The 25,284-nt window shown below is 39.9% G+C and overlaps 1 protein-coding gene across 2 annotated transcripts in view; it reads right to left on the reverse strand.

The window, feature by feature from the left end:
• LOC117936874 (vinculin) overlaps window positions 1-25,284 on the reverse strand; it is a 28,303-nt gene that overhangs the window by 1,772 nt on the left and 1,247 nt on the right. Inside the window, exons 2-20 of one of the 2 annotated variants that reach the window (XM_034860344.1) lie at window positions 14,610-14,680; window positions 11,945-12,095; window positions 9,072-9,180; window positions 8,559-8,681; window positions 8,296-8,456; window positions 5,875-5,965; window positions 5,605-5,752; window positions 4,889-5,042; window positions 4,615-4,790; window positions 4,111-4,301; window positions 3,023-3,222; window positions 1,969-2,097; window positions 1,684-1,833; window positions 1,439-1,547; window positions 1,031-1,333; window positions 816-940; window positions 506-688; window positions 216-419; window positions 7-111 (exon numbers count right to left, since the gene is read on the reverse strand). In XM_034860344.1, coding sequence (XP_034716235.1) covers window positions 7-111; window positions 216-419; window positions 506-688; window positions 816-940; window positions 1,031-1,333; window positions 1,439-1,547; window positions 1,684-1,833; window positions 1,969-2,097; window positions 3,023-3,222; window positions 4,111-4,301; window positions 4,615-4,790; window positions 4,889-5,042; window positions 5,605-5,752; window positions 5,875-5,965; window positions 8,296-8,456; window positions 8,559-8,681; window positions 9,072-9,180; window positions 11,945-12,095; window positions 14,610-14,680 — 2,883 coding nt within the window. Of the gene's footprint in view, window positions 1-6; window positions 112-215; window positions 420-505; window positions 689-815; window positions 941-1,030; window positions 1,334-1,438; window positions 1,548-1,683; window positions 1,834-1,968; window positions 2,098-3,022; window positions 3,223-4,110; window positions 4,302-4,614; window positions 4,791-4,888; window positions 5,043-5,604; window positions 5,753-5,874; window positions 5,969-8,295; window positions 8,457-8,558; window positions 8,682-9,071; window positions 9,181-11,944; window positions 12,096-14,609; window positions 14,681-25,284 lie in introns of both variants that reach the window. The other variant, XM_034860343.1, reaches the window with a different exon arrangement.

Here is a 25,284-nt window from a genome sequence, read left to right on the forward strand (position 1 = left end):
GCTCACCTGCTCTGACTCCTCTTCACTGATGTTGGTACGACCCAACATGGTGGCCTTGACAGTGGAAAGGATTTTGAGTTGAGTGCTGATGGTGGGAATGCGCTCGCACACCTGAAACCAGATCAGAATGTCAAGAGAGGTCAGACAAAACAAATATAGTATAGTCACAGTGAAAATCCACTGCAAACCCCTCTGATGAAGACGACTGAACTGACCTGGAGAAGGTTGGTACGGATACGCTTGTCGGTACACTGCTTGGCCACCTCCTTGGCCAGCCGTGTGACTTCATCAGAAGCCTTAGCGATGTCCTTGGCGCACTGAATTAGGGCGCGTTTGTTTCCGCTGCCTCCACGCACAAGACGTGACATCTCAGCCATGAGCAAGGCCATTCGTTTGGCAGCACCAATGATGTCATTTCCCTTGAGATATGACAGGAACAAAATCAATCTGAAAGCATAGGATTCCAACGTAAACGTCAATGACTCGTTTTACAGTGTTTGCTTACTTTGCTGGACCATTTGCGGGCTTCATCGTGGAGCTGCCTGGCAGCCACCATCATTGGCTCATTAACCATATCACCAGTCTGCTCGGGGAACTCCTCATCTTTCTCCTCTGGGGGAGGAGGTCTGGGGGGAGGAACCTCACCCTCAGGAAGAGGTGGTTTGGGTGGTGCAGCGTCATCGTTAAGCTACAAGGACAAGTTTAAGTAATTATGGTTTGGCAGTTCAGACAATACACAAGTCGTTTTGGCCACTAAACAGAAGCAGCTTCAGATGGTTTGCCAAATTAAAAGTTGTGCTTATCTGAAGACTTACACTAAGCTGATCCAGTTCAGGAGGAGGTGGCGGGAAGTCTGGCTCTTGGGGCTGAAATGTCTCCCTGACCTTTGCCACAGCACCAAGAATCTTATAACCTGAGTCCAGAAAGCCTTTCTGAAGACCTGGTAATCACAAAACAAACACATTTATCACTAATCACGAGGTTCCACATACGCCTAAGACATAATTGCATGTTAGCAACATCAACTTACTTGGATCCTGGATATTTCCAGCCACCGCCTTAGCATTCATCACCATAGGAGAAATTGTCCTGCTCAGTTCATCAGACGCAGCCTTCACCATCTCCCTGAATTTAGGATCCTCGGAGTTCTCCACCTCTCGCTTCGCCACCAGAAGGATACGGTTGGCTCTGCGGGCAATGCTGGTGGCACCGGCAACCAGCATCTGAGGCTGGTGGTTGGCCATGGCCAAACGACACTTTTCCAAGTCCTTCTTGATGGCGTCCTCTGAAGCATCTAGCAAGGATTTGGTATCGATGGCCTCGTCCACCAAACCTAAACATTTGTAACACGTCATTATGAGGAATTACACAATGAGGTATGTATGTCTTAGGGATCTGATGCAATTTGGGAATTTACAGCATCTTTACGGAACCTCACCTGTCATTTTCTCCACATTGTCAATCCACTGATTCTTCATGGTTTCAAAATGTTCATATGCAGCTTGGTTGCCAGGGTTTCTCAGCAGAATACGAGCAGCAGATACAACCTAAAAACAATCCGGGTAATTAATTGTCAGTCCAAGCTAGCTGTAGACTTGGCTCAAGAAGCGAGAGACACTTAAATAGTTTGACTCGTGCAGACACAAATGGAAAAACAGATATAAACACTAAACCATTACATACTTGTGGTGTTAAATCTCTTGTTGACTTGACAGCAGCCTGGATTCCCTCCACTGTGCTCTTGTTGGCAGTACCGACAGCTGCAGCCTTCTCTGCTGTGGTGCCAAGCTTATTGGCGTGGTTCTCAAAGTTGGCAGCCCTTTCGTCAAAGACCTACACATGATCAAATTAAACAATTATTATTTAATTATTATTAAAAAGGGTTATTAGAAATAATACAACACCCTGCCAATAAATATAACGCCACTGAATGAGGCTGATTGCAGTGAGATCACAGTGAAGAGTGACCTCATCTCTGTTGGGGGCGTCCAGTGGGGCAGTAGCAGCCACTGCCAGTAACTTGATGGGGGTGGTGGTGTCACTGAAGATGTCCGACACCTCCTGAGTCATCGCCTCTTGCATCTTCCCTTTTAGGTCCTGGGAAGATGAAAACCAGATGTTACAACCAGTCAGCACAGTCATTGTGGCTCACTGGGATTACAGATACACATGCATTACATCAGGAGCACTTTGTCCAAATAAATATCGTTGATCTTGTAGATTAAAAAAAAAATAAAAATAAAAAATGTCATTACAATCTAAAGTAAGAAAGTGTTGTATGAAAGCACATTATGGAGGTTTTACTTGTACATTTCAGTTTTTGTAGAATTCACACTTTCAGTGAGAATATCATGTTTTATACCTATCTATAAATTGCAGGAATGTCTGTCTGTCTGTCTGTCTTTCTGTCTGTGTGTGTGTTGTGCGCATATCTCTAGAACCATTAGTTTGATGGATTTCAAACTTGATGGGTGTCTTGCTACGGGCACGACTAAGTGTGGTGCTAAGTATGATGTTGTTTGGATTAGAAATGCAAAAGATATCATTAAATATACATTGGTAAAAGAAACACATTGTTTTTTGCCGCTGAATCTGCAACATTCTCTTTAAGTTAGTAGTAGGCTGTACAGTGGTACATTCAGTTTGGACAACATAGACTTTTAGGGAACCACAATAACTGACATTATTTTAAGACTTTTAGAGAAGTGTCTCAGCCTGTAATCTTTCAACTTGTGTAAAAGAATGAACCCACACAATTTTAGATTTGAGATTTCCATAATTTCACAGATTTATAACATTTTTATTGTACTTTTGTATGGGTTATTGTGACACTTGAGCAGGGCTTTTAGTGGAGTATTTTCCAATTGTGTCAATACTACATGTACTAAGGGTTTATATATTTCTTCCACCCCTGGTAACCAGCAGAGGGGGTTGTTTCTTTGTCTCTGTGTATGAATCCTGCTCTTTCACAGCGAAGCTACAGGTCTGAATGAGAATGTCTGTTGAGTGAGAGACGTCTTACTTTCAAAGCCTCCTGGAGCTGCTGAGCAACAGCACGTGCCTGCGGGGAGTCTCCTTCACCGCGGGCAGCCAGGTCCGCCAGCTGGGCCATGAGCTGCTCCACCTGCTCACATTTACCCAGCAACTCCTGTCTGTACGGGCCTGGCAAAGCATTGGCCAGCCTGTGGCCCTCTGCCACCAGCCCGCGGATGGCTGCCTGACCTGAACATGCACACAAAGACAAACTTGAAGATTAAAAAAACAAAAAAAACTAAAAACATTCAGCTGATTAACTGCTAAATAACATTCTGTTAATACCTCTGGGTGCAAAAACACTAACAAACCTGTGTGATAAATGACAAATCATCCACTGCTTCTGGATTTTATTTGTGAAATTAGGGCATTAATATCTTTTTCATTTTTGATGATCAATCATCTACAAAATGTCAAAATTGTGAAAAATTACAAATCACAATTTCTGCAATGACATTTTCAAATAGCTTGTTTTGTACGTCTAGTAGGCCAAAACCCAATTTATAACGATATAATAAAGAGGCCAATCATCACATTTAAGAAGCCTGAACCAAAGAACGTTTTCCATTGATACATTATTCTAACTAAAACACTGAAAATTGTTAACTGTGTCAGCACTAGTCAACAACAAAGTATGCTTTTTAGTGCCAGCACTTGGCCACCTCATTCAAATAGCTGCCCATTAAATTCTGGGTAGTTTTGGTATTTTACTGGGTGCTTGTATCAACACTAGAGGGGAAGGAAAACCATGTCTTCTTTTGTATTATTTAGTGATGTTTTCTTTGTTTTTTTTAGGGTAAGCCTTGGCTCCATTAAATTGTGTGGACCAGTCATTCCTAGAGCAGCCAGACTAAAGCTCTATTGTGAACATATGAGGCAATGGGCAGGTTTAAGAGGATGCAAGCCAAAGGAAGGAAAAAAATATTGGGAAAAGCATTGAGGGGAACGTTGAGTACAGTAGAGAGAGATATGTACATAACGTGTCTGGTCTGCTTTTTAACCATAGGAGAAGGGAAGGAATGTGAAGGAAAAAGATGGAGAGACGAGGAAGTTGGGGAGGATGGGAACCAGACTCACCCACACCGCTGTCATCCACGGTGGGATTTTCAATCCAGCGCTGTGCCTGCTCAATCTTTCCTTCCAAGTGAACAGCTGCCTTTGCGGGCCTGCTGTTAGCTACAGCTTTGTTGGTCTTGGACTGCAGGTTCTGCAGAGCTGTTGCAATCTGTTTAGCCAAAGCTCTGGCCTCAGGAGTGTCACCTTTACCCCTATAAGGAATTAAAAACAGCGAAAAACATCTGAGATGGTGTTTTATTGTAAAGATATGGTTGAAATTAGGTCTGTAAATTGACAGCTACAAATAGCTATCAATCATTTGGAGCACTTTCACACTGCTAGTTTTGTCCACTTATGGACAAATTCACCTGAAAATGTGGTAAAAACACACATACTCCAGTCCCTTTACTGAGCACTCATTTATCAAATGTCCCCCTGCATATGTTAAAACAAACAAGAAAATGTCCCAGTACTACTTTAACTCAGCAAATAATGATGCAATATTTTCAGCAGTAAGGGACTTACTGTCTTCTGAGATCAGACAGTTTGGCAGTCATGGCAGCAATCTCTCCAATAGAGCGCAAGATGTCATCTCTTTCTTTGGGGTCCTCACACATGTCTGCTATCTTTTTGGCATCAGTGAGCAGGGCCCTGATGTTCTCCTCTCCCTCCGGCCCACCGTTAGGGTCTGCCAACCAGTTCTGCAGGTGCAGACAAAAAAAGAAGGAAAAATAATCAAATACTTCCATTTTGAGGTTTGAATCCATGTTTTACAAGGCAAACCGGGTTAATGACTCACTTGTGCAGCATCAATCCTTTTGGCAATGACCTGCTTGGAGTTAGTCATGGCCTCCAGCTTGCGAGCAGCATTTTCCACCTTGCCAGTTAGCACGTCGAGCCCCTGGGAAACCTGCTGTGCCTTCTGCATGGCGGCCGGGGACGCCCCCTGACCTCTGGGGTGGACAAGGAAAACACATGCATACCATAAACTGCAGCACCGCTATGCCTTTAAAAACGGCCACACATGCACACTTCTGTATTTGTTTACTCAAAAGCTTAAGCCTTATGGTCCTCCTGTTTAACAATAGTGTTTCCTTACTTAATGCTTCTATTACCAGACACGACTCAGAGGCTTTTCAGTAGTAGGGTTTTAGTAGATTATGGATTAATACCAGACAGCTGCTTTTAATCAAGCGTGACTCAGGGTCCCTAGTGACAACCAGATTTCATATCAGAAGGATATCACTTCCACTCTTACCCATTATAATCCCCTCTAATATGCGTACTGCCGTACACTCCCTACCCTTTAAGGATGGAAAATTAAACCGTGTCAAAGGAACAATCATCAATTCAAATATCCAATGAAAATGTGATTACAGAATTATAATGTAACGGACCATGAGACTATCTAATGAAAGAGACATGGACTGCATGGAAAATGTGGGGATTTATAGTTAATTATAGGCATAGTTGCCATAACACACAAATAAATGTCTTTTATGGTGTATAGTGTACCTGGCCCTTATCTCAGACACCTGGTCAGTCATCTGGCCCAGGGTTTTGGCTGTGCCCAGGATATCTCTGCGCTCCTTCCCAGCACACAGTTCACCAACTTTCCCGGCTTCATCAAGGATCTGGCGGATGGCCTGCTCGCCTGCGTCACCTAGAAGTACAAGACAAGGCCAAATACATAAATAAGTCACTAGATACAACTAGATTATCAGTCTGCGGACATGATAAGTGGCAGAATGAATAGTTTAAGGTGTAGGACATGGACTCTATTACCTGGTTGAGCGTTTGGATCCCTCAGCCAGTTCTTAGCCTGAGCCATCTTTGAGTCAATAAGCCCCAGAGCCCTCCTTATGGCCTCTGTGTCCTTTGGGTTTAAAAAACAGAATAAATTAAAACCTTAAAATGGGAATCAATGCAAACAAAGAAAAAAAAAAAAAAAAAAAGGAGTAGTTGAATTTCCTTAGTTATTCCAGGGACACTATATTCCTGTAAATAGTATATTCTGTGCAAATGAGGTTAACATGTGATGACATGTCATATCATTTTATTCCTAATTAGAAATAATCCTCATTCACAGTTTGATCCATTGAATGATCACAGATTGATTGAAAAGCTCCAGGTTATTGTCATGGTTCTGATCAAACCCAACTGTTTAGTTATTCCAGTAAAAGAAACACCAGCAATGAGTAGCATTGCTAACATGTATCAGGCACAACCATGTAGCGCATGCCGTTTCCATTATTCTTTCACATTGTCAATAATGAGCGTGTCATGTTGAAAGCCAAACAACTCTGGGTTGTATCTCAATCAGAATGGATGGAAATACAACAATCTATCCAACAGCGGCTGACTTGACAATGAGTCCACTCATTGTCAAGGTCTGCAAAAAATCAAGCGAGTCCTGCAAGATATGGAGCAAAGCAGGAGACCAGAGCAGATGAACGAGTGGTTAAGTGAACTTATTTTTTTAATGGTACAATAATAGAAATTTTAAAAACACACGTTACTTTCCTTACTAATGCAGCATGTATCTTCATCTCAGAGTTGAGCAAGCGTTCCATAGCAAATTGAGCCGAATAAGAACAAACCTCAATTGCATCACCAAATTTGTCTGAGCCCTCACAATAATCCCTATTTCAAAATAAAAGAGAACAACAAGCATATCTGTTTGAATAACTGGGAGTGTGGTCGTGGCATAGCAGAACAAGGGAGAGGAAAAACAGGAAGCATGAAAGATGTGAAGTGATGTCCCTAGAGCTGCAGGGATGTATTAGTTTAGTGTTCAAATTTGTGCAGCTGCTGCTCTGTCTGTAACTACCTGCGTATGTGGGGGAAAAAGCCGGTGAAGTAAAGTGAAGCGAGAGATGGATAGATATAGGATAATTGCACTTATATCAAATGCAAACACACATTATTTACAGTCTATAGTCAACACAGAATGGTATTACTCAAAAAGTAGACAAGGTGTTTGATTCATGGCATTAGAAATAGGGATTGTGTAAGTGAATAAAACTACCATTCATACAACAAAATTCAAATCAGTTTTCCTATGTGCTCTCCTCCTAAGGCTGGGTAATGTGGATCAGGAAAAGGCAGAGAGAATTCTCATTAATGACACCCAAATCAATACTGCATGAGTCAGGTTAATCAATAATCAGACAGGTTGAGGACATGCATATAGTGAGGTTTAAATGACATAGGAGGAGGTCACACACAGATGCTAATACATTGCCATGGTATGAAGCAAAAAAATTTAAAATAAAAAAAGAATGAGGGGGGGGGGGGAATACTACATTGATTAATATTTCAGATATTAAACCTGCTTAGCACTTCTTCAATAAACACCTTTCCATTAGCAGTCCAATAAATTCTAACTGCTAATTTACTCTATCAATATCTAGTTAACAGTTTAACCTTTCAACTGCCTCATTACTAATGAGCACACATTGGCACCACAAAGCACAAGACAGCACACACATCTGTCAAGACATGCTGCTGCACAACCAAGGGGCGACAGAGGTAAGGCTTACCTTCTACAGGGGGGTGAAGGGAGAAAGAAACAGTAAAAAGAAAGGAAGAACAACATAAATACAAGTATTGAACTGGACATACCAAATAAAAGCAAGAAAAGAAATTGTCAAAGAAAAAACGTGGCACAGAAGTAGCCAGTGCCGGGACAGGAAAGAAGCACAACGTGCAGAGCAGAAACGGATAGAAGAGTCCACAAAATTACCAGACCAGCTACATGGAGACACAGAGAAAGTTAACACATTCCTATTATGTTCACTAACTTTAAGTGAGTCTTAAATACTGTATAGGAAAAGCATTTTTCACACCTGTCAACCTTGAAATAAGTTTGTCCTGATGAAACAAAGAGCACGCCTTGTTAAAAAAGGCAAAACATACACCAATTGAAATTAAAATCACTTCATATTCTCTCCAGTCTGCAGCCGAGTCCTGCCTAAGGCATTCTGGGACTTTGTGAGAGCACATTGGGTAGCATACAAAATAAAAAGAATTGCTCAAACAAACACTCCTTCCAGCTGTGATCCATAACAAAAACAAAGTTTAAACACAGCCCAGAGACCAAAGCAGTCTCTTGTTCTTAATGTATATTTACAATAAAAGTGTGTGCATGTGACTTTGATGGCCATAGACAAACTGAGGTAAAAGCATGTCATTTATTGTGCATACCTTGTTGGCCCAGGCATCCTCGTCCCAGGACGTAAGCTGCAGCACTCTGATGATCTCGTTTATCTCGGCGCTCATCTTCTCAAAAGTGAAGTTACGGTTCTTCAAGGCCTCCTCTACACCCTGGCTGCCAGATGTCTTGGTTGTCACAAAGATTTTGATACCTGGAATACAAAATCTGAAAATCTGAATAAATACAACTCAAAAAATTTGACCTGAAATACATTGTGTATTTGAAACATAAAACAAACATAATGTGTGAATACCTGAGATGAGGATGGGCAGCAGTTCTTTGACTGTGTTCATGGAGTTGACCAACATCACACGGTGCTCCTGGTGTGTCAGCTCCTGCTGTCGCTCATCTATCATCTTTGCCATCTTTGTCATCCCTGGACACAGGAAACAGGTTTAAAGGAACTAAGTATATTTTACTCTATTGTTTTTAATGTAATGGTGTGTTATCATTACCAAGACATGTCAGATGGAAATGTTGTACTTCTAACACAAAAGTGAGTTTACTTCAGTAAAACTTTGAATACAAGGTGTTTACCTCTAATGAGATTGCAATGAAGTGCTTTTATTTGAGTAGAGAATTTGAGTTCAGTATTTTCAGCACTGCAACAAACACAAATAACTTGCCAACATAGCAAAAAAACTAAATGTCAACTCCAGCAAATAAACACCCTGAATCTGTCAACCAAGAGAGCAAAATCTCTGAGATACTGTCAAGACAAGACTACAGCACAGTAATCTCACCACTACTGTATCAGCAGACTGACCTGGTCCCAGGTTCTTTGTGTATGTGATCAAGTCCTCCATAGACTCCACCACCTCTGCCACTGTCAGGTACTCCAGGATTCCTTTGCACACACGGATTATTTTGCGGACCTACGATAATGACAAGATAAGCAAAGCTAATTCAAAAAGTTTTATTCACAAAGAAAAGTGATTAAGTGCAAAAAAACACCCGTCCCTCCTCCCATTCCCATTCTCTCTAATTACACTCTGATAATGCTGCCTACTGACATTCCAGCCTCTTTGTCCTGCTTCACTCCAGCTTTATGTGGACTGCTGGAGTCACCACTCCACACTACAGAGCCATCCCTGAGCTGCATTGGAAAACATGATGGCACCACTGACTGATGACTCCTGCTGACTGCTGCAGACAGCGCTGGGACGCCTGACGTCTGCTCCCAGAAAGCTGATCTGCAACTTTTTTTATTTTACTCTCCATCCCTGAGAGGAAAAAAGGATGGGCCAGAAAGATGATAATCCTGCCTTGTTCAAGATTAAGTAAGTGCTTGTGTAAGAAATATGGAGAATTTCAAAGACGTGCGGTATATTTATCTACCTCTGTCTTTTTTTATAAGCTTTACACTACTCTATTCTTGCACTGCAAGATGGCTACTTTCCTTATACCAGAAGAGCCAGTAACAGTAGGCCTCTGCCATGATCAAGTATCCATTAAAAAGAGACTAAAGCCATTTCAGATCAGCTTCTGCTCCATGAAAATCAATGGTATAACCTTAACATAGTTACAAGCTACATTAGCTACGGTCTGTCCATTTCTAACTTGTGTTGCTGGATATACAGTATCTGTTACAGCCTGACCAATGGTGGATTTCTAGGCTGATATCTTATTATTTAAGAATAATAAATATAAGATAACAACAGCTGATATTTATGTTTTAACAAACAAGTAAGCACAGAACCACAGATAGTTATTAAAGAGATAAGATATGATGATATGCCGGGGGTATCTAAGAGAACATTTAAAAAACTAACTTTATTGTCAAAGAAAGATAAACCGCAAAAGCAAATGTAAATGTAAGTAAACGATATCATTATTAAATTCCAAAAATTGAATAAAATACATTTAATTCAATTTGAAGTTGTTCAAGCTTGGATTAGCACATGTTTTGAAGCCGACTTTCATGCATGTAATTGCTGGTTTGGTGTTTAAATATCTGGTTGCAATCAGCTTATCACAAACTCTGCTTTTCTGGTTCCTGTTTATAACCGGCCAAGCACAGAAGAAACAATGCCATATTGATGTATTTTCAGTCATCTATAACATCATCTGAAAACTCCACGCAAGTCAAAGCACGTGTAAGCATCCACCATTTTGCACTAATGCTTAATAATGCACTGGGAGAACTACAGAGCAATTGTACAGATGTTTCTGAAGTTTGTGGCACAACCACATCTGCAAGAATGTAGGAAATCACTACATGGATGAGTTGTGGTAGAATACATCAAACCGCTAAAACCGTTGATATCTTCTTGTGTCACCCAGGCCCAGATTGGCTAATTGGGAGCACCGGGATAATTACCGATGGGCCGGTCTGGTTTTTTGGTCACGAGGGCCGGTGGTGTTCAGTCATCATACTGGGTTAAAATCATGGTTGAAATATATCATGAATGCTGTCCCTAGGCTGCCTGCACTTGCAGCCCACTGTTTTTAATTTTTTTCTTGTAGTCCACCATTCTCTATATTCAGGCATCCTATTTGTAGAGTGAAGTCTGGTTATTACGACGTAACTATAAATTATGTTTGGACTCTGACGGCGGGACCTTGCTAAATAAAAAACCAAACAAATGGTGACCTTGTACAGTTCAGTCAGTGGTGCTGATGGATGCGGCCGCAACATGCGAGCAAAATGGCACTGAAAAGGCAACAATTAAAAATTGGGAAGTTCTAGAAAGTGACGCGGCCAGATTTGCTCTACTAAACTAAAAACAAGTGAGAGTGAAACACTAAATGAAGACGATATGACAGGAAAGCTAAGCTAGTGGGGGCAGTGGAAGATGCTAGCGGCCGTGCAAATCATACTATAACGTTGCCTGCAAACCAGCAGCAGCCACTAGTCCAATTTGCAGCTAATTGAGACAATGATGAGCCAGTACCAAGCCAGTAACCACCAGCCATGAGCTGCTTTATAAAAAAAGAGAGATTTGATCTGAGAATGAAAACATTTAATAATAAAAATCTGTTTTGTGTCAGAAGCAGAGCCGTTTGCAAGTAGTGTGGAAGGCAGAGGTAAGCTGTTGCCCCACAGTGTGTGAACAAGTGAACATGATCAGATTAGTTACAATATAATCCCTTTCCAGGCCAAAATGCTACTAGTGATCCATTATCTCTTTTATCATCAAAAGTAGGATAGTAAATGTACAAAACCTACGACTGAAAAGTAATAAGATAAAAGTACTAAAGAATATTATACAAATTTATATTTACTCTTATTTAATTTCAAGGTTTGGGTATCTGTAACCACTTTGTTGCACAGAAAATCGATTCTGGTATTGTTGAACATCATTGTGTTGTTGTAAAGATGTTAACTGTTTACAATAAATCTACATTGTGTAACACTAACTGTATTTTTTTAAAATTGGAGATTATGATATTTTATAAAATAACACTGAATTGCAAGCCTGTAAAATGGGCCGGTCTAAGGCTGAATCTCATTTCTTTGTCTGGCATGAAACTCCAGGGCTGAAAATGACCGTCTGGCCCTGGTGTCACCTGATTTGATGGTGGTTTCCTGTAACAAAATCAGCATTCTGAACTTCATGTTCAGCGAACATACTTATGCTGGTTTACAGATTCATCAAATAACATAAAGATTGAATGAGCGAATAAATATATGAATACCTCAGCCTCGTCAAAGGTCAGGAGCAGGTCAGAGGTCCCAGAGAGGATGCCGCGGGAGCCATCGATGAGATAATCCCGAGCAGGAACGGAGTATGGATCAGCTTTCAACATGGAGGCAGCCTGCACCAGTTTAGTGCACGCATTCTCCACTCTGTGGAAAGCAGAAGACACTGAATTTTAAGACCGGTTAAAAAAATAAAACATAAATCCTCAAAACAAGTCATGCTGATGATTCAATACGAAGCCCTTCAGAAGCCAGATTGACTTGAAAACAGCAAATTGCCTATAGCAAAAACAAATGGAAGCTTTGGGATACAGCTAGCCATAACACACAGTGACTTCTGTCTACGCATGATTTTCAACTTCTTCTATCACATTTTTAAGCAAATACTAATGTGAGAGCCGATGGAGTCTAAATCCCAGATGAAATGGGTTTTTTCGTATTCCATAAAGGAGTTCAATTGGGAATTAGGAAAGGACGGGGTACTCTTTTCTACACCTACAGTCAAAGCCTAACAATTCTTTATACATTTAATTTAATTGTAATTTTGGGATTACCATTACTCTAACCTGATTAGATTTGACTGTAACTGATGCAGCGTTTAATCAAATGTATCCAAGACATGACAAAAATGTTTACATTTCAACTCAAAAGAATTGAACTCAGAACTGAAAAATCCACTTGCAAAATATTAACCCTCAAGTTGTCCTTGGGTCAAATTTTACCCGTTTTGAGTTATCTTTTTTATATATATTTATAATAAATATATTAAAAAAACTGTCAAAAACAAAAAAAGAATCCGCAACATTGAAAAAGTGACAAAATGTCAGAAACAGCTTACTCTTATCCTACTCATCCTAACACTTTGGTTGGTAGTTTCCTTCCTACATTACAAGTACTTGTGTAATTAGGCGCTTGTGTACACAATACTGCTAACGACAAGCTACAGCACAGCATGTATGAAAACACTAATTATTAGATATCTCAATTGAACTTTGTTAGTGAGTGCTAGTAGGAAATTGTGTAAACAAACTTTCACATACTTAAAATGGATATTGTAAGGTTTAAACTAAGAAAATGTCTCCTCCAGCTTTAGGTACTTTCAGTGATATCTTCAGGATTCTTTTAAAAAGGGATTTATTTATGGAATTACTGAAACATAAAAACAATGTTTTCACAGAGTAAACTTGTCACTGTCCTGATCTTGGAACCATTTGTTGAGAGCTTAAAGCTCAAGAAGATTTTTTTTGTCAAAAAGCCTAATGAATATGTGAAGGGACAGGACATTTCATTTCATTGTTAATTCTTGGGTGAGTGGGATGTGGGGGAAACAAGTTGGGGGCTGGTATAAAATTAAGACCAACTGTTTCATTGGTCCAGGGAGTAAGAAAAAAATAATTGTTGTACAGATTGTAATGCCCTATTAAGCAATTTGTGATTTTGGGCTATATAACTAAATTTGACTTGTCTTTGACTTCTGCAGCATGAGTATCTCTGCTTGGTGACAGAAATGTTAGCTTGTTCTCACAGGATGGGATTTGGACCTCAGGAGGCGGTGCTCCACTCTGGATGGCTCCGGCCCAATTTAATCTCCGTTTCCGCAGAAATGTAAATGATTGATAGTTGCTTCCTGGCTGCAATGCACGCAGGGCACTCCAGAGCAGAAGAAACTGCATGCTCCACCCTTTGATTCATCATCATGCCACCTGCTTTGTATCATAACAGCCATATTGCACATAGAGACAGGCAACAAGCCAAGGAGTGACACTAGTTCCCATGGTATAAGTGCTTTCCTTCTTCTGCCTACAGGCCAAATGTTACCGTGGTAACAAGAGATCATTATTGCAATTTCCCACATTTTAGGAGTTGCAAAGAGGCCAAACAAGAGTTTAGTTTCCATTCTTCTGAAAGAGCAAGTCTCCTGCAAGATGAAGGCTAATGTATATGCATGACATCAAGGCAGACGTGATCGTGTGCCTGTGTATATCTTTGCAGAGCCAGCCAGCAGTGTCCTTCAGCGTGCACTAGCGAGAAACAGCCATGCATTAACAGACCCCCGACAGACACTATATTTAGTGACGGAGACACATTCCAGCACATGTGCTGATGGATGGCACCAGGGTGACGATGTGACTTTGAGGCGCCAAATGTGTTGAGCCTGACGACCTGAGCTTGCCAATGCATTTCATCCCTGACCTCCCGCTACTCCCTACCTTGACTGTAGTCTCTGATGTAATAAGGAGCAGTGGTGAAAGACAGCATGTGCCTTTCTCTTTTTCTACATTAATGTATAAACTTTTTGTGTGTGTTTTTCATGTTTTAACATAAACCATAAACCAAAAGCCCCAGCAGCAGCAGAGGCTCTTATGTATGAGCATATGTATGAGTTTGTGGCCCTTCGCCTTTAGGGCAAGGAACTCCTCCCTAGGCAAAAAAGTATTTTTGTTACACCAGGGCAAGATTCTGAGGCACTTAACATGCCGTGTCTGACCTTTGCTTGGGCACAACCAGCCATTACTGCAACAGATAAGAGGGAAAAGAGAGCCAGAGAGAGGCTAGTGGGTTCCACATACTCTAGAGAGAGAACAATTTAATCTAAATACATTTTTGAAAGGTTGTTACTGTATGAAATTGAGGTATGCAAAGAGATCAGTCCATGCTTACTTGATAAATGCTGGTGACATGTCCCTTTTCATGATCTGGTCCTCTGTGGTTTGTACAGTCTCCTTCCCCACCTTAAAAAAGGTAAATAAAGAAGAAGAGGTAATGCAAAACTTCTAAGACATATGACAGACATTTCTAAGCAAAGACATGAGATGCCATTTGTGTGCACAACATGGAATTTGCCACCCAGTTCTTCTAGTTTAAAAGCAGAGGATAATACATTTTGTATTAATTGTTGATTCAGAACCTAATTCTTATGTCATAATTCATGCCGTCAAATTAACAAAACATATTGGTCTACAGCAGGTGCTCAATTTGACTTATCCAGTTAGTTTCAAATCAACTTCACAGACTTGTCATATGCTCTTAAAAAAAAAAAAAAAAAAAGGATCGCACCCACTGTGCAGGACATTGGTCCATTACAGCGTCACCACAGATGCCGTACACCCTGTAGGACTGCAACTAACGATTATTTTCATTGTCGATTAATGTGTTGAATATTTTCTCAATCGATTAGTTGATGGTCTACAAAACTTCAGAAAATGGTGAAAGATGTGGATCAGTGTTTCCCAAACGCCCAAGTTGACATCCTCAAATGTCTTGTTTTGTCCGCAACTCAAAGAATTTCAGTTTACTGTCACAGAAGGGAGAAGAGACTAGAACATATTCAAATTTACCAAGCTGGAATCAAAGAATTTTGACTTTTGTCTTAAAGAAAAATTACTCTGATTGACTAATTGCCTATCATTTTGATAATCAATGAATTTAGAAGTTTACACACAATTGATTAATCGTTGCAGTTCTAACACCCACAGTCACTTTCTTGGACTGGAGGAGGAAATTGAGGCAGGTTACTCAGATGAATAACATGGTAACCCCATGACAGCCCAAAAGTGTTCATACCACTGCAGTAATTACTGTAAATGGTTTTAGATAAATATAAGATTATCCTTGCATACATTAGTGATTTTTTGTCTTGATGTGATTTCAGAACATTGTGATCACCTGCTGTATATCATGGCTAAATGTGCAACCAAGACGTGCTGATTTCAGTTGAATGCAGTAATATTACATTATTAGTTTGATTGTTTTTACTTGTTTCAGGCTTTTCATGATGTCTAACAGACATCGTTAACCACATTTTAATTCCTTAGATGCCTAATTAGTGCATTGCTAACAATACAGATGAAAATTGACAGTATATTTTCGCCACAGGAAATAATTGTTTCTGGTTGTTTGGGCAGTGTCAGTTTCAACTCAAATATAGTTCAGATGTCAGACAGCCTGACCACCATTCTAAATCAGTGCACAGGGTTAAACTGTAGTCTCTGTTCAGAACTGATGCTTCACACTTGTGCTCTTGTGATTCTAATTCAATCATGGGCAGCACAGCTTTTTGTTTATCTTAGGCACATGGCTATGGTATAAGAGAAACACATGGGTTTGTTGGAATTCTTTGACCCCATCTTATCGATTGTCTTCTCATATTGGGGCCGTTGTCATGACCACAGTTACAAATATGACGAGCAGAATTTAAACCACTGGGTTATAACTAAACCTAAAATCTGTTTAACAGATGGAATTATAGAATAAGTAATGCTTGGAAGGAGTGGAAGATGCTACATGTTCGTCCTGAGAAACTTGTAAAGGTGACACCAAGGGTGGTCACAGACAGGAATCACCCCCCACCCCAGCCCTGATGTTCATTATCAGTCATGAGGATTTGGTATCAGTCAACACTTCAGCACTCAAGTATTGGCACAGTAGTGGTGGCTCAGTAATATTACAATTTTAAATCCACTCCTCAAGTTTTTATGCAACTTGAGCGCACATTTTTTACATCAATGTCAATATATACAGTATATGGGACACACACAGAGACACACACACACAGTATATATGTCATCTAGTGAGTAAAAACTCTGTTACCACAACTTTCCCCCTAAGGGAGTTCTGTCTTTAATCACATAGATTTCTAGAATGATGTTACTTGTCGAGCGAGCCATTATTTCAACAAGGCAGCTGCTGGGGGGACGCCAGGCCTCGGCACAGTTATAATGTGTATAGCAGCTGAACGTTGCCTCTCCCTCAAATGCCAAAATGACTCACCTCCCCCATCATGACCTCAGCTCTGTAGGAAGACACAACTTACCCACGTCGAGCTGCCGTGCGCGAGACATCACATGCATTCATAACGGGGGACGTCACGGATCACACGGGCTGAATTAAATGAGCTGCATCCCTGCTCTAGTTGGAGAAGTTAAATCTTTTTGTTTAGTTCTTACATTATTCCTATTCTTTTAACAAATACATTTTTAAACTGCATGAGTGATTACCTCACTGTCACACATATAATTTAGCAATATTTTGAACATGTTTCACTTTGCTAAACTTTGCCGACAAATCAAGCAATTCAAAGAGGAAACCCTGGGGTCTTGGAATTATTAATGACACTGTTTTGGCACAAATTATAGATATTTCATAGAATAAATCATATTTGGATTATTCAAAAAAACAAAAAGATCAATCAAAAAACAAGCTTTTCAGTGTGTCTGACTACAGGCAGTTGCAGGGTCATTCTAGTTGGTTTATGTGGCGGCTGTAATGGAGCAGAGCAGACGTTATCTCCTCACTCTCTTTTTTTACAGGACCAGAGCGACTTGGAGTAACAGAGGGGTTTTAATTAGGGTCAAAAGGTTATGCCAAACTAAAAGTGGAGCTTAGTAGAGGCTGTCCATCTCAGAGGAGTGACAGTGTAATGCCATCCTGACATTCCAGCAATGAGTCGCTCTGAACAAAAGCCACAACAACTAAAACTGCTCTGCCCCGTTCAACTAAAGGGCAGCAGGGCTACAGACCAGGATAATAGGGCACTGACAGAATAATAAACATACGTGAAGGAGGAGGAAGTAACACAAAAGCCTCACACCTTTGCCAACACTACAGAACCAGAACCTTTAAGAAAGTGAACTCTCCTGCCTTGAGAGTTCTCATACACAAACCAAGAGTGTTGTCAATACTTATTTCAACCTATTTGCAATTTTCTGCACTTTTTGGTAATCATTTGAATATTTGTGTCTGTCTTTAGGAAACCTGCTTCCAGGCAGCATCTGGGTGCAAATTTTCTACAGGACTATAAAGTGTATCTTATCTAATAATGGATGTAAAGCTACATCATAGATATGATCATGACAACACACCAGTTTATGTACCAGCAAAACCATGGTGAAAACATACATTTTATAGTGAAAATATCTACTTGTGGCCATAAATTACAAATTCAATTCTAAAGCTAGTTTTTTTTTTTGCTCTTATTGTTGAGAATGCTTCTGTAGCAAAGGAATTTCCCCGCTGTGGGATGAATAAAGTATTATCTAATCTAATCTTAACTTTTTAGGACACTTGAAAAAGCTTAAGTCATCTCAGAATAGAATTGTTACAACACTAAGATTTACATGAGATCAAGTCAGGTTTAGACATGACCTAAACTGAACAAAAGAGAAGACAGACTACACCATAGGCCAACAACGTGGAGGCCAAAAGCTGAATGCACGCTGCATTTAACGAGTACTGAGTCATATTCTCCCTAAAGCATCATGCGAGTTAAGGCTCTCAGTACTGTATTCAACAGGTCATCACTGTCTTCCTTTTCCTCCTCCCTGTGGAGCCTCTTCCTACAGTCTGAAGTTCAAAAAACAGTCTGCAGCAAAAAGCGATCCAAAGAATTTGCAGCAAAAATAGAACTGTGACCTGGGTTTAGAACTGTTGTTGTCAAGCAGTTCATGATGCCTGGCCTATGTCCCCTGTGCGCCTTACTCTAAATTTTGGATGACATACTGGTATTAACACTGACCAAGCTCGACATTAGTTTGGTAAATGATAGAGACGACAGAAAACATAGGGGAGAGAGGAAAAGATGACGTAAAAAGTGTCCAGGATCAACTCATTCTTAATCAGAGTCCACTCACAGGCCAAACCACAACACAAATATCCTGTTCCGTGAATAGATTCTAGCAAACCACTTTAGGGGAGTTGTACGCTTCCACCTTCTTTTTAAAACCTTTCATTGATTTAGTGCCATCTGCTTCCAAGCTGTCAGTTAAATTTACCATTTATGTCTAGAGTGGAAACACTGTCACTCCTTTTACCATCCAAGAACGCAGTGTGGAAACCCTGTGTTGTGAAGTAGCTTGATAAAGTGGCTGCTCCTTAAGAACAGACACGGCTTTGTTGACAGCAGCCCATTGCTCTACTGGGAGAAGAAAGGGTGCTCTGAAAGCCTCAAGCCTGCCAAGACACAGCCTGCCTTTCACATGTTGGGTAGTTTTGACACAATGCTTTGTTGGTCATGGTGAGCACTAAGATCTATGATGGCAAAATTCTGGCAAGCGTCATCACTGCTGCCCTTAGCAACGTCCTACAAATAAACTGTACGCTACTCTGCACAGAGGTTTAGTTCCTCAAAGTGCAACTACGATTCCCACTCTAAGGGACTTTGTACTCAATCTGATGAGACATGCCCATGCAATTTGATGACACAGCACTCCATTAGCTACTCTTGATCAATAGTCTCAGAAGCAGCAAGTGCTGCATTCTCAGATATCAAATGGCTTTCTGACTAATAATGACTCAGAGGGGTCGCACTGAAGGTCAACACCTTTATCGTGCATCTGTCGAGGAGTGTCTAACACGGTTTATTCATTTGGTTCAGGAAGTAGGTAAACATGGGATGTCCAAGGCGATGAAAGTCATAAATCAAATGGCTTAGTCGTGGTCACAACGATCTATCTCATGTTTCAGGAGCTTAGCAGCTCATACAGTGTTACTGGGGAGTGGCACTTATCTGTGTGAATCCTTCTTTTAAAAGAGGAGTGAGTCAATACAAGGCTTGTTATAGATGAGCTGAAGAAGGAGGATTGATAAAAGGTAAAGAGATATAAAGAGAAGGCTTTTACTGAGGGTTGGGGACGAAGGGGAAACATCACACACAGGCATCCAATCAAGTTATTTAAAAAGGCCCATGAACCCATTTGTCACTTTTAAATTGGTCTACATCTTTCAGTGCATAGTGGGACTATATTTGAAATATCTAAAATACCATTTAAACACGGGACAAAACTTAATAGTTTGATATACAAGGGAAGTTCATAGTCCATACATGTAATTTTTGCATAATGCGTGCTTGAATGACAATAAGTCTGTCATATAACCCATTAGTAATTTATATTCTCATATCAATACTTTACCTGCACATTATCTGTGCCTTCAAAGACAGCAGGTGCATCGTACGGAAGATTCTGGTTTAGAGCGCTGGCACCTTTTTTAATTCCAAGTTACGCACTGGATAAAGGTAAGACTGTTTGCCAACTTTATAAAATATAACATAGTTATTATAAGGCTAAATGGGACATTATGTGAAATATCAATTACAACTAATTGTAATTATGTTTGTTATGCAATCATTCAAACTTGATAATTTTAGAAAAAGCAACAGCCCTAGTGCCTTGTATCCTTTGTGATGGTCTGCAGTCATGAACACTTCATTGACAAGAGAGAGGGGGTTTCCCTTTACCAGCTCACACTCCTCCCGAGTGGAGCCGACAGCTGCCCAGTCTTCCTGACTTGGCTCCCTGCACTTCCTCATCAATTCATCACTCCTATGGGTCCTCCTATCCTGACAAATTTTGATCTTGCAGATGAGAAAAAACATTGGACTGCAGGTGCTGTGTAAATCCATAACACAACAGCAAAGACAAGATGTTGCTTATTCATAAAGACTATTCAAACATTTCGGACTCTGCCGTCCTTGCGTTGTTGCCAAGATGACGGAATTAGATGGTGAGCAGCATGAAATCATTTCCCTTGACAAATTGCGGGAAGCTTGAGTACCAGGTAACAGGAAACATATTCTTTTGTATGCCTGTAAGCACTTCAGTTAACGAACACATTGGTTTCCGTTCGTAAAGGATTAAGTAAGTGGTTGATTGAAATGACTGTTCAAGGCCTCATCAAATGCTGATCTAAAAATAGTTTAGTATTAAAAAACTTCCTTGGGCTTCATGTCTCTCAAAGTTAAAAGAAGCTGAAGATTAACAACACTTCCAAGTGTCTTGCTGACGTTTTCTGCAGAACAAGTGAAATACAACAGCTAAACCTAACTTCCAGTATTTGCATTTTTGTGGTATTGTTGCATAAAGCACAGTGGTATGTTGTAACCTTGGCACATTGCAAAATATGTTACCTTTTTTTTCCATCCAAAGATCAACAGTACAGCCACTAAGTGATCTCCACATAGGAGCAGCAATTCTTTATCCCATGCCTATAAAAAATAATGAAGTTTGGAATTATTGGAATTGTTGTTTTTTGTAAATTATAGTGTGGTCTAGACCTCCTCTATCTGTAAAGTGTCTTGAGATAACTCTTGTTATGACCTGATACTTTTACTAAATTTAATTGAAGTAAAACATTTGACTGTACACAGCAAAATAATTTTACTTACAATGTTTTTAGATGTGATGGTTTCATTATGGCAGTACCTTTAGCATCACATCCTCAACTTAAGCCTGACAGATATGAGAATAAACTAGAATAGGGATGGAAGATCCGACTTTTTCAGTCCCCAGTCTGATACCGATACCTGGGCTTTGAGTATTGGCCGATCCGGAGTACTAATCTGACACCAGTCTATATGCCTCACTGCGTGGAAGTGACTGGGATCATTCTTTATGTGTTAGTCAACGTCAGGCCTGCCTTAAACATTGCTTTCCTAACTTCGTAAAACAAAATGTAACAAATCAATACACAGATATTCATATTCACTAATTTCAAGCTACATTCGGGGTCAAACAAAGATATCAAAGACAAAGACGAAGCTGACATGAACAGTCATGTGTGCACAAGTTTTTCCTCAGGATAGGCTTGATGATTGATGATCTTGCTCCATATTTCACCAGAATTGTTCATTCAAAGAATCGGTTCAACCCCCCTATGAGCAGGGATGCATTCTTGCGTGCTGGGAATTCTTCACATTCCCCACATTCATCTTTAATTGAGGTCTGGTTCATTGTCTCAATAAGTGCTGAGCACTAGTGATGGGTCTTTGTTAGGCCTCAGTTTGTTATTTGACTCACATTGGTTTGTGGTCATGGTACACTTTAAATAATGTGTCAGTTTACAAGGGCTGAACTTTTATCTTCATGCATCTGGAATAACTTATTAGGCCATTTCAAATTAATACAGTTAAAGGTCTACACATTTATCCCAGTGAGTACACCAGGTCTTCTTAGACAGGCTTGGGCATCCAAGAGTATCAACAAGTTTAAATTCTTTTTCTGTGTCTGGCAACCATCCGAATATTTAACCCAATCATTGTTTCAGGTCATTCAAAATCCACCTTGATTAACTGTGTTTAGTCTTCTGTCTTAAGACATTTTGAAGAGAATTCATGAGGGAGCAACATGTGGTTTTCTGGGCAACAGACAATGACATGAATAGCTTTTCTTTGGCACAGCCCCACCCTGAGAATCTCTAAAGAAATACAATTAGACAGCTTCAAGGCTTTACTTTCCAAGGATGATCATTTACTCTATAGTCATTTAAACTGAGTGACTGAGCAACAACTAAAAATATTACAAATCAAGATTATGAAGAAACAAAAAGATAGGAATCTCACACACATAATGTGTTAATTCACGAGCTTTGCAATGTATGACTAATGGGACTGAAACCAAAAGAAATTACATCTGATCATTAACTTCATGACATCATTATACTGTCCATGTTTTAGTGTTTCTACAACAACTGGAAAAAATTACAGGCCTACTCATTCATGCCATTGTTGGAAACATCTGATCACAATTCAGAATGTCCACAAAGCCTGAATCCTTTCAACCCATGAGAGTTGAGGCTGAACAAGACATTTTCATGTGGAAATGCTGACAAGCGCGGCATACATGTTAGCAACAATGTAATGTTTCAATATTAAAACTCACTCGATTTCTTTAGCCACTTTGGGCACAGAGGAACTCTTAAAACAAGTCATACATAAATCCATCTCTAACATATCATCTTCTAACAATATAGGCAACCTAATGTGTAGCAAACATTTGCAACATTTTACAGATAAATGTTAGTCCAATATTTACTCTCCTTTCAGGTCCTTTTCATTGCTCTTCTTTAGCTGCTAGATAATATTCGGTTTTCTTCACTAACTAGAGGCTGGTACTGAGCAGAAAGCACACTATTAGATCAATTTGGCTAAAAAACAGCTGCGTTCTCATATTTTGAAATTGGTAATAAGATGGGAACACACTTTATATAATAAGAGTGTAAGCCCCAAAAAACAAGGTGAAAGAGGCAATAATGTTTGGCCATGTTAGCTCAGTTTGTATAGCAGTCATGTCCCTTCTCTTCCCCCTTTCATGTGTCCAAAAAATAATTTAAAAAAATAAAAATGGAGGCTATAGAGCAGCAGAGTTGGCTGTTAAGGCTGCGTTCAAACAGCCTGCATTGGCCGTCCAACAATCCGGCAAAAACGCAGGTCTTTCCATTCATTTTGAATGGGGGTGCGTTTAGGCTGCGGCGGGGGTTTCTGCAGGGGGGGCACTCAAAAACACACTGCGGGCCTGCGGCGAAAAGTTGAGACCGACTTACCTTCTGTAAAAGAACAACCCCACAACACGCTGCGGAGGCCAATCATTTAACTGGTGATAACACTTGTCGGTGAGCTATGGATTGAGTTTGTGTGAAAATCCCGTACAGTAAACAGGAAACATCACTGCCTCTATCGCTGCCACTAGAACGTTTTAAAACACTATGAGGGTAAAAACGGAACACAACCAATGTAATTGGAGTTTGTGTAATAGCTGAATGTTTCCTGCGACAACAAAGCACTTGCTATGTGTAACTTGTTTCTTGTTTCTTTTCTTTCTCTCTCCCTCTCCAATGAAATAAAGTTGCCTTCAAGTGCAGTCGGAAACGTTGAGATCTATTAACAATTTAAAAGAAACCAAAGTTTGCTTGTACTTTGTTGGGGGGGTTTAGGAACATCACAGGACGTCATACAAATCAGCAGATCGTGGACACCACCATTGTAAATAAACAGACTATATTGCAATGTTTTGATGATTTCAACTATGTTTTACTGTGCTCACTTTAACTTTGCAGTAGTAGCACGTATCTAAAAATAAATAAGGATCTCTTCACTATTAGTAGTTACATTTGATTACAAAACCAAATATTTGGTTAAGGAATGATTACCATCCGCTCAAGTCAAAAGTTTTAATTTGTGCAACCAAAATTGTTAAACCAAAAATTGTTTATGACCCGTTATCCAAGGTATTACTGCAGCATGATTTGGTAGAGAGTGTTTCCTGTCAACATATGATGTCAAACATAACAATATAAACATATAACACATAAATAAACATAACACCCCATCTAAACACCTCTCTCATAATGCCTCACAGAGGAAGGAAGTCAAGGGGCTGTAGACACAACGGTCACAGACATTTCATTAGGGTTCTTTTATCTAGTTTTTTAAATTGAAAATTATTTAAATTTAACAAAATATTAACATTTTAAAGTACTTAAATATATAATAAAACCCTAGACTACAGAGAAAGGGAGATATTTTTACGTCTATTTTGGAGCGACAGAGGGAAAATGTTTCAGTTGACACATTAAGTGTAACTGAAATGAAGAACCAAAATCTGCGTTCTAATCTGATCCGATTGCATAGGAACCGGTTCCATAGTGGAACCAGGTTTCTGTACCCAACCCTACCTATAAGTTAATGGTATTGAAGAATAACAAAAGGCATAGAATAAAATCAATTAGTTTGGTTATGAACCATAAAACCTACTAAATAAACCGCGGGCTAATGGTAGGAAATCCCGCTAAACGGAGAATTCCTTTGCCGAGGGGAGACTATAGAGCAATTGTCCAAACATATCGCCAGGGTGACATAGAGAGAACACACATGAACCAAGTCTGCCTTAATTACTATCTGCTAGCCCCCTCATATCTCCGGGCTTCTGTTGTAAGAAACCTTCCATGTATTGGTTTGTGTTTCCGGCTAAAGATTTGAGGAAACAACCCTTGACTTGGTACCACGTTATGCGGCTCTGAGGAACACCATTGTGGTCAAGTCGGTTTTGATTCTAAAAATATTAGAATCAACAGCTGCATCTTGTCAAGAGGCTTTCAGAACAGTCTGGAAATGCATAACTAATAGCTCTCAAGACATTTCAATTGCTCTGTGTGGGTAAAAAAAACTTTATGAACATCAACCAGATATGATAATGTAGGAGCACTTCCCATAGAGTGAGTCAAAATTAAAGTTACTCTACCAAGGAAGTTTTATTTTTAGTACAGTTTGTTTTTTGCTAGTTCCCAGGTCCTCTCAAAAATGTGTCAACAATTCTGTTTAAATCTTGTGCTTTTAAGTTCTCAGGCATCAATGCATAAGCTTGTGTATGTATTGATGCACAGTCTGCGTTTCTTAAGAATATCTGACCAATGCTGTGAGTCAGCTATGGAAAAACATCACATTTTGAGGTGAGGATTTCTTTCTTTTACGTGAATACCTACATTATTCACTACTGACTAACATGTTTTTGCAATCACAACTATCCCAATGTACAACCCATCTAAATATCATGGGGGGGGGGGGGGG

The sequence above is a fragment of the Etheostoma cragini genome, chromosome 21, assembly GCF_013103735.1.
Source record: "Etheostoma cragini isolate CJK2018 chromosome 21, CSU_Ecrag_1.0, whole genome shotgun sequence".
Taxonomy (NCBI): Eukaryota; Metazoa; Chordata; class Actinopteri; order Perciformes; family Percidae; genus Etheostoma; species Etheostoma cragini.